We start from the raw sequence: 9507 nt of genomic DNA, 5'->3' as shown, positions 1-9507 counted from the left end.
AATTGCAGAGGTTATGAAGAACAAGGGTCAACACTGGTAAATATTGACTCATTATATTTTTTTGCCAATAAAAGCCTTTAAAACTTATGATATACTTATTGTTTTTCAGTATACCATAGAAACATGTGGAAAAATAATCTACAAATACTGAAGCAGCAAACTTTACAAAACACAATGTATGTCACTGCCATGACTGTACATGTTATATTTCAGAAGCTAAGAATACAGTTGGATATAAGGCCTTCTTACAGTATTGAAGTTGAGATTGTCTCCTGTGTCTCCAGAGCCACGGTACAGAGGACTGTTGTGCCCGGTGACACTTTCCCATGAGCCGTGGAAGTCATAGGTCATCACATTAATGAAGTCCAAACACCTGCATTACCAGAAGGCAAACGCAAGTTCAGAGTCATCAGTTCAGACTTAAAACATTCAAGCAAATAATGAGGCAGATTGTGTGGGTCTTGGCCAGACTACATATTCATTTGGTTCATATTCATTCATTTAAAAATTCTGCAGAAGACATACTTGGCAATTTCTGCAATTTCATAACCAGCATCAATGGTTCCTTTCCCAGCAGCCACTGCAGCAGTGAGCATGAGTCTGGGGCGTCCAGTGGCAGCACTCTCTGCCTCGTAAGCTTCCAAGAGCTCCTGTTACAGTCAAAGTAAATTATAATGAAACAATTTTGAATCTGGGATTCAAAATCTAATATAAATCTGGAAATAAACTAAGTTTTTGGATTTAAATTTTTTTTAAATGTTATGAGGTAAAATTAATAAGACATATTTCACATTTTACACTATTTCTAGGCCATTTATCAATTTATTAAATTTGTGGCATTGATCATGACTCTTTTTACAGATGGTCAGATGTTTTTCTTTCACTGAAGCTCAAGATGCTCAGCCCCCTTGAGGTCTAAAACAAACTTGTGGAGTTCAAATACTTAAAAAAGAAAATAATAATTTCACCGGTGGATTTGTGTACATGCATAATCATTCTTTCTCTGATTATCGATTATCTTTATTGTTTTTTACTTAAGCATTCAACCATGCTATCATCTCATCCTGTAAACACCATAATTTAGATTTTAAAAACTACTGTATTGTGTAAAAAAAATCTGTAAATACTGCAGTACCTTGCAGAGCAGAGTGAACCTTTGCTTGTCTTCTGAAGGACTTCCACGGGAACCCGGATACTCCCAGTCCAGATCCAGACCATCAAAGCCATGTTTCCTCAGAAATGTGATGGAGGACTGAATAAACGTCCGCCTGTTTGCTGATGTGGACACCACGATACTAAACCTGACGAGAAGTTCCATGAAGATGAAATAAACAGTTATGTTTAACACACATCCTTCAAAATTTTGTGTTTTAAGCAGAATTCATACTGTTCTGTGCCAAAGTTCCATCCTCCGACAGCCAAGAGAGTTTTCAAGCTGGGATTTCTGTCAAGTCAAATATTTGTATCATTATTCGCTGTAATGTCTCTGACAAATTATCACTACACTCTTAAAAATAAAGGTTCCAAAACAGGGTGTTCACAGCGATGCCATAGAAGAACTTTCAGTGAACAGTTCTTAAAAGAACCGTTTTTTCTTAGTGTGAAGAACATTTTAATAATCTAAAGAACCTTTTTGAATGAAAACATGGATGGTAAAGGTTCTTTGTGGAACCATTGATGCCAATAAATAACCTTTATTTTTAAGGGTGTCTTCAAAACTACAAAATGCATTCACAAACAAAACATCAGATAGCACATACCTTTCCTTTAGTCTATTGAAAGATTTGAAGAGAGATTCATCATTCCATTCAAAAGTGGTCAACTCATTTGCCTTATTAATAACGGAAAACGCATAAATTAAATGAGTGCACAGATGTGGATCCACATTTTCTGGCATGTACTTGCCAACATCAGGTCTGTACTGAGACCAGTTTGTGAAGTAGCATGCCAGTTGGGAGGCCCATCCTGAAATACATAATACATACATTTATAATCTAACATATAGTAATATAATATACAATTATTACATTTATAATTACATATTATTAAAAGCAATTATTATTATATTTATTATTTCCAATACCCTACATAAGAAAAGTGGTTTGCAGAATGGATAATTATTAGAAGTAGTATATAGTGATTTTTGAATATAGTATTTAGGAATGAAACAACAAATTAAAAGAAAATTACCAAAGTGACACAATGCCAGGGAAAAGCCTGAAACAAGATAAAAAGAAATGTTAACATATAAAAGACTCCAAGGCCATCACGCTCTTAAAAATTCATTCTGTAAGATCAACAATCCCTTACCAGCTAGAAGAAAAAATGTGGACATCATAATGTGATGGTCATAGGCCTATCAGTCAAGAAACTCTGTCTGCTGTATGAAAGACAGAAGTTATCATTTATATAACCCCCAACACACAAAACTCCTAGCATAATACCAATGATTAACCAAAAACAAGAACACACATTAATTTCCCTAAAATAACTGTTCCCTGTCATCTGCCCTGGATGTTATCACACAATACATTACATTATAACAGTCTTAAGGTTTTGTACATTCTGATTGTAGGAGCGTTTGGTCCGAATATTAAAGGGGTCATATGATGGTGCTAAAAAGAACATTATTTTGTGTATTTGGTGTAATGAAATGTGTTTATGCGGTTTAAAGTTAAAAAAACACATTATTTTCCACATACTGTACATAATTGTTTCTCCTCTATGCCCCGCCTTTTAGAAACGTGTCGATTTTTACAAAACTCATCGGTATGAAAAAGCAAGGTGTGCTCTGATTGGAAAGCTATCCAGTGCGTTGTGATTGGCCGAATACCTCAAGCATGAGACGGAAATGTTACGCCCCTCACCATACTGTGATGGCGTGTCCCAGCCGGAGCGATGACACAAAAACATTAAAACCCACTACAAACGAGGCATTTGTTGCATCCACTGGGGACATAATTGCTGATTATAATGACTTATATTGTCTTTTTACGCGTTGCATTGCATTGCATCGTGCCGCGTAAACAAAAAACCCTGTCTGCATTTGTGATCACAGAAATGACAAACAACAAGTGCTACTCTACTGCCCAAAACTCACATTTGAATCATCTGTGGCAAATGATAAAATAAAACGTACTTACATGAGTCAGAACTGCCGGCATTTTAGTCTAATGTTACTCTCCCAGGATCAGTAAACAGTCCTCCATAAAATGTGCCGGCGATCCACAGCACTAAGTTGATGTATTCCCTCAGCGACCAGCACGGATCAGCTCCAGGCATGACGAAGCGGATATCGTCCTCTTTTGGAAGACCAAACAAAGTAGTTTCACTTTCACAACGAAGCACACAGCGTCTTCACAAAATGGCGGCAGCAGCAACAATACTACAGCGAGAATAAAAGTTATGCCTTCTTTCTTTTTCGTGAACATTTGGGCGGCGTTATGCAAATCTTCCCACATAGTGAGGTAGATATGTGGGGGCATGTTAGAACGAGCCATTTTAGATAGGTGTGACTCTTAACTTTTATAAAGAATATCTCTTTGGATTTGGGACTTTAGTCTTTGCAAATTTACAGATCTTCTTTATGCACCAAGAGCTTGTAACACTCCAAAGAGAAAGGAAAAAATGAAATCGCATCATATGACCCCTTTAAAATAAACGTATTTGGGTTAAACGTTTTATAAGAAATGTTCTGGTTACCTTTAAATAACATTCTAATCACGGCAAGAAAACTGGACATTTTAATGATCTTAGAATATAAAAAATAAACATTCAATTATTATATTTTGGGTGAAAATAAGCTCAGTAGAACATTGTGCGAAATGTTTTTGTAACCTTTAAATAATGTTCTAATCAACATTTTTCAATATTTCAAAACATGTTCCCATAATATTTGTATAACCTAAATTTGTTACCAAATTCAAAATGATGAAAAGTGTTCATTTCTATCACTTACTTGCATGGTATCTCAACTATATGTGAAGCAAATCATGAAAGTTCATTGACACCATTAGCAACAGAATTGCTTTCCACTCACCGATCTCTATAGATTGTAGATATACTATATGATATTATCTGTATTATAGATTTGCGTTTCCACCATGCTGCAAATCAGCATGCTGCTTCTAATGTCACAACTCTTATCATTTAAAATGATGAGTTTCTTACTTGTAAATATGACTTTGCTTGGTCATTCATGCTCTCGGAAACTCACGATATTTCGCCCTCTACTTTAAGGACACATACAACTTTTATTTTGCCTTTTTTAATAAAAACTTTAAAATGTCCTTAACATTTGGCAGCTTGATCATATAATAATTAAGCAACACATCAAGATTTCAATTAATTCGTCAAACTGGAAATGGAAGACAAAGTTGTGTGCAATGCATTGTGGGATCTGTATTCACTGTGAGTGCTTCATGCGCAAGGAACGTTCTGAAGAAATAGTATGCTAATGTGTTTTTGCAAACGTTGACCTTAGGTTAGTGCTATATTTCATTTTTGGCAGGAATGAAAATTAGGTTATGAGTGACTGAAGTACAGTGTGTTCAGTGTATTGTACTGTTGTTTAACAATACAAAGATTGTTCAGCTGATGAAATATTTTCTAAAGACTTTCAATAGACAAAATCTCCATAAAACAGTTTTGAAAGTTGTGAGTTGTGAACATTGCATTGTCTAGTACATGTATACAATGTGTGCCATTTTAAAGAATATCCTTAATAGTTTTGTTTTCATCCGTGTCAAATTGAATATGGTGTCTAAGATCTATACCTGAAATGTTTCTCTTCTACGGAACACAAACACAAAGGATTTTGTGGAATGTTGAACCCCATTGACTTCTATTGTGCGGCAAAACTATTTTCCAAAGAAGATTTAGAGTCATGCAGGTCTGGTTCAGTAAGAACATTTGGGATTTTTAAAGATTTAAACAACATCCATGTCGAAATCCACACCCATAGGAGCAAGTGTCCCATCTGGACCCAATCCCACCTGAGAGCAGATAAAAATAGTGCTTCAGTGACAGAGCATGCCTAAAATGCACCAGTTGTACATCAAAGCCACTGAGAGAGAGAACGAGTGAAGGAAGGATAGCACGAGGATCAGACACCGATCCTGCTTTCCACCGCAGGGGTCATCGTCTCTCACCTGAAGAAAAGATACGCTCAGCCAGATTGGTCACGTTGAAAGGACATGTTTCCAATTTGACTTATGCTACCCCTCCCTTGTCTGCAATCTCTCTTTTCTTCTCGTCGTCCCTCCCTCTTTTTTCCCTGTCTGTCTGAAGGCTCCATGTGTCTCACACCTGATTAATTCAGCTTTGGAGCGGCCGGCCAAATGCTGGGATCAATAAATCATTGCTCTATGCATCTGCAGGTAAATGAGAGGCACATTCTCAGCTAAAAATACAAGGATCCTCTCTAGCTCCGCTGCACACAGATGCTGTACATTAATGTCTTCCAGAGCACAGACTGATACTTTCAAGTGTCTACTTCCTCTGTCTCTTCCTCATTTGCAGAGGTCATATCCATTTGAGCTAAATAAAATCAGGCTATCTATAAAAGTATTTCACAAGTTCTAGCAAGAAACTAAATCAACTTGTTTGTTTTTGTCCAGTGCCGACCAGTGGACATATCAGTGGACATTACTGAAACTCTGGCATGTAAGTTTCTGCAAAGTCATCCTTTCAGTATCAAATGGTGATGTCCAGTTTGTGAACGAATCATTCTTTTGAACTGGTTCACTCAAATCAGACTGAATTAGAACAGTTTGTGACAGATCTTTTCTTCGTATTCGTACTGTTAGACATCTGAAAACGGAAAAAAAAAGTAGGGCGGGGCTTGGTTCAATGCACCAGTTTTTGATTAAATAATGAGATGTGGGCGTGGCACTCAAAAGGAGCATTTGCCGGGGCGGAGTTTAAGACAATAAATTGATTGGAGAATTCCGTCGCGCTCACTAGAAGATCTAGAAGATCTCAGAAGTTCACCGGAAGATGTGTAATGTTTGATTAAATGTTGCAAGGTCAAATAAAAAGTAAAAATGAAACATACGCACCAATGTATTTTCCACAATAAGATCTATAACATGCATTTAGAAAATAGATTTTAACGACTTTAATTGCTTACTCAATCCTTGAATTGGTTTCTCTGAAGTATCTGACAGCCAAAGAACTGAGTAAAATCCTAGAACTACTGATATGTACTTCTGTAAACACTTCTTTGCAATGAACTATTTCGATCAGTTAGCAAATTCATAAACAAATTAACAGTCAACTTAGTCAATGTTCCAGAGTCTGTGAATAGTGCAAGCAGTTACAGGCACATGCATGTCTGTGCTACACGAGCAAGTTGATGAAATATGCATCACACATACTGTGTTCTAGACATGCCAACAAATAGAAAAGTTAAACCATGCACACTTTCAGGTTTAGTGTAAATGATAAAGTCTATGTGTTTGTCTAACTCAAATACCAAGGCATGGCTTGCATTTGGTGTTTTTCTTTTAACCACAAAACTGTCCTCTGCTTTGTTTGTTTTTCTTTCTTTTTTTTTTTTTTTCGTATGTCAGATCAAAGAAGCATGTGGGCGTTTATTGGCAGCAGACTTGTTTTATACAAGATACCAGCACGTCTCTCATGCTGATTTCAGCATGTTCCAATACAACAATGAAAAACATCAAAACCACCATTTGAGAGGGATCGCGACTCACGGACTGTGTCCAAATCCTACATTTAGTCTATCCGAAGAGACTTACAGTGCATTCAATGCACATTTGAGTGCGTTCCCTGGGAGTCAAACACATGACCTAGTGTTTCGCTCTACCAGCTGAACTATGCTTTAGTCCCTTCTAACTGTGTTTAATGTGTGATGGCTTTCTGAGAAAGTTTGTGCTCCCGATAAAGTGGTTTCCTGTCGATGCTCCACTTCGCTCATGGAGATTGTGAAAGGTCAATGACAGCTGAAAGGGAAGGTGTCGACACAGAACCGGTTGACGGGCTCGGGTTCCTCCGGTCAGTGCAGACACCTGGCCTTCGGGTGCAGTCTTGGAGTATGTTGCGGCTGCAGAGTCAGTGACCTGAAACTCTCTCTATCTCTCTCCCTCTTTGCTGCCGCCTACTCATCTTGCACTAGTTCACAGTGTGGGGGAAGAAAAGGTGTTTTATCACAGTACAAGCTGCGGTTTGCAAGTCTGCAGTTTGTTAAACTTCACCACCCCATCTTTATCTCTCTGTCTTATATTTATTCCATGTTTGTCATCTTTGTCGAAAAGGGAAGATGCATTTTGACTAATAAGAAATCATAGTTATGTATTTTCAAAACCTATTATGTAAATTCACTAAAAATGCCCTAAACCCACTATTTTATCTTAAAACCTGCATCTTATTCATTAAACACCCACAAATCAGTTTATCCAGGTGCTAAAATGTGCCAGAAGTATTTATGTATTATATATATATATCCTCAACCGCCATGTTGCTATTGTCCTTGATCCATATGTGCTTAAGCAAATATGTGCAACCAGCACTTCAAAGAGAAAACTCTTCAAAAGAGCTGCTCAGCTCAGTTTCAGCCTTTTTATTTATTTTTTACTTTTCAAATCTGACATCTACGCGGCTCCCATTGCATTATTGGATAGTAAATTGTGCAGATTTAGCTTTCTATTGAATCTCAGCTGGTGCAGTATTTTGTCCAGGTATTGTTCGCCTGCTGTTTCATGCTTGCCATGCATTTGGACATCCTACTCATCTGACATGCTGATTTATTTACTTATTTAGTATTTATTTTTATTTATTTTTATTTTTTGGGGGGGGGGGTACGCTTATTCAGAACATGTTTTTAATCATAAAGAGATAATGTCTTTGATAAACTGTGATGTAGACAGTTATATAAACCCTTAAGGTTTTTTAAAGTTTTGATTTAAGCACCTCGCCTTTACACCTAAATGAGAGCTAAAAATAACTTGGATATTTTAATAAATTCATCAAACATCAATTCTGCTGAGCGTTGCAGGGATGACTTCTGGTTCAATCAACCTCAAGTCAATACGTTTTTGATTCTGAAACAAGGTCTGTGGTGAACACAAAACAAGATGTTTTCATGTTTTATTCTGTTTACTGTAGTGCATACATGCTTATACATATATAAATACAATTTCTAAACTACAACAACAGATGAGTTGTAACAAGCAGTTTCACTGTGTGGGCAGAAATGTAGGTAGTTTTTATTGTAAATAAATGTTTAAATGTTAAATCCAAACCTAGTACAATGATTAAGACGTTACTAAACACTAACCATTCCAGTTTTCATATTTCATTTGTAATTAATTTTGCACCCCTTTGCACACATTTTAAAACAAACCAATTAAACCTTGCATGTGTATGAAACTGGACCCCCTCTGCTACACCAGCATCTTTTCCATGAAATCAATCTAGATCAGTTCCTCATGGTCAAACCTCATCCCTACGTCCAGTAATCCGCTGATGTCTCCCTCCAGGTTTGTGTCGATGTTCAGCGATTGGCTGTGCTGCTCTGAACACATCTGAGCTGGTTTGGCGGTCTATTCTTCAGCCACACATCTGGCCAATGTATAAGCGTGCTGGACTGAATGTGAGAACACCAGGCTGCTGCCTTTCCCAGCCTCCCGGCCCTGGAGAGCGGCACGGACACTCCTAATGTGGGAATATCCAGGAGTGGACACAGGAGACAATCCAAGTCAGCCGGGTAAAAAGATAAACCCTGACTTCAGTGAATATAAAGCGCATTTCTACCTGTTAGCTCTTTTTCACCCAGTCACCCATTTTATTTAAAGGGGTCATATGATGCTTTTTTAAAGATCATTATGTTGTGTATTTGGTGTAACATAATATGTTGACATGTTTTAATGTTCAAAAAACACATTATTTTTCAAACACTGTACATTATTGTAGGTCCTATATGCCCCGCCTCTCTCAAACGCTTCGTTTTCTAAAAGGTCCTTCCGACAAGCGCAGTCTGCTCTGATTGGCCAGCTGACCCAGTGCATTGTGATTGGCAGAACACCGCAAGCACTCATCGGAAATGTAACGTCCCTTACTATAATCGCGAGCTTCAACTTTCAAAATAAATGTAAAGACAGTAAATAATGTCATTAGTTTTACCATCAGTTCAAGCCCGAAAGGGGAACAGAGTCTCGTGACAGACACAGTGATGAAGCTGGGATGTGTGTGCAGTACACAAGCCACGGTTAAGACAGCTGACTCCACTGTGATGTGTCCCTCTCTCTCTCTCTCTCTCTCTCTCTCTCTCTCTCTCTCTCTCTCTCTCTCTCTCTCTCTCTCTCTCTCTCTCTCTCTCTCTCTCTCTCACACACACACACACACACACACAAAACGCGTTACTCTGCGCTGCGCAAAACTCCGTATTTGAACAGTCAATAGCAAACACTAATAATAAAACATACTTACAGTTGCTGATTCAGAAGCGCCAGATTGTCATAGCAAAGTCAGAATGACCTCCTCTCCTAG

General features: G+C 37.7%; 1 protein-coding gene across 1 annotated transcript in view; it reads right to left on the bottom strand.

Annotated features, from left to right (window-relative positions):
- The window catches only part of LOC107558555 (acidic mammalian chitinase-like), a 33802-nt gene extending 31425 nt beyond the window's left edge, over positions 1–2377 (bottom strand). The window contains exons 1-7 of the mRNA XM_016242214.1: positions 2311–2377; positions 2191–2217; positions 1761–1965; positions 1388–1444; positions 1136–1301; positions 526–650; positions 250–373 (exon numbers count right to left, since the gene is read on the bottom strand). Of these exons, the coding sequence (XP_016097700.1) occupies positions 250–373; positions 526–650; positions 1136–1301; positions 1388–1444; positions 1761–1965; positions 2191–2217; positions 2311–2338 (732 nt within the window). The 5' untranslated portion in view covers positions 2339–2377. The remainder of the gene's footprint in view (positions 1–249; positions 374–525; positions 651–1135; positions 1302–1387; positions 1445–1760; positions 1966–2190; positions 2218–2310) is intronic.
- Positions 2378–9507: the final 7130 nt, after the last annotated feature.

This window comes from Sinocyclocheilus grahami, unplaced genomic scaffold (genome assembly GCF_001515645.1).
Source record: "Sinocyclocheilus grahami isolate Dianchi unplaced genomic scaffold, SAMN03320097.WGS_v1.1 scaffold649.1, whole genome shotgun sequence".
Taxonomy (NCBI): domain Eukaryota; kingdom Metazoa; phylum Chordata; class Actinopteri; order Cypriniformes; family Cyprinidae; genus Sinocyclocheilus; species Sinocyclocheilus grahami.
Note: the sequence above shows the minus strand (reverse complement) of the source record. Positions and strands in the feature narration are given on the sequence as shown.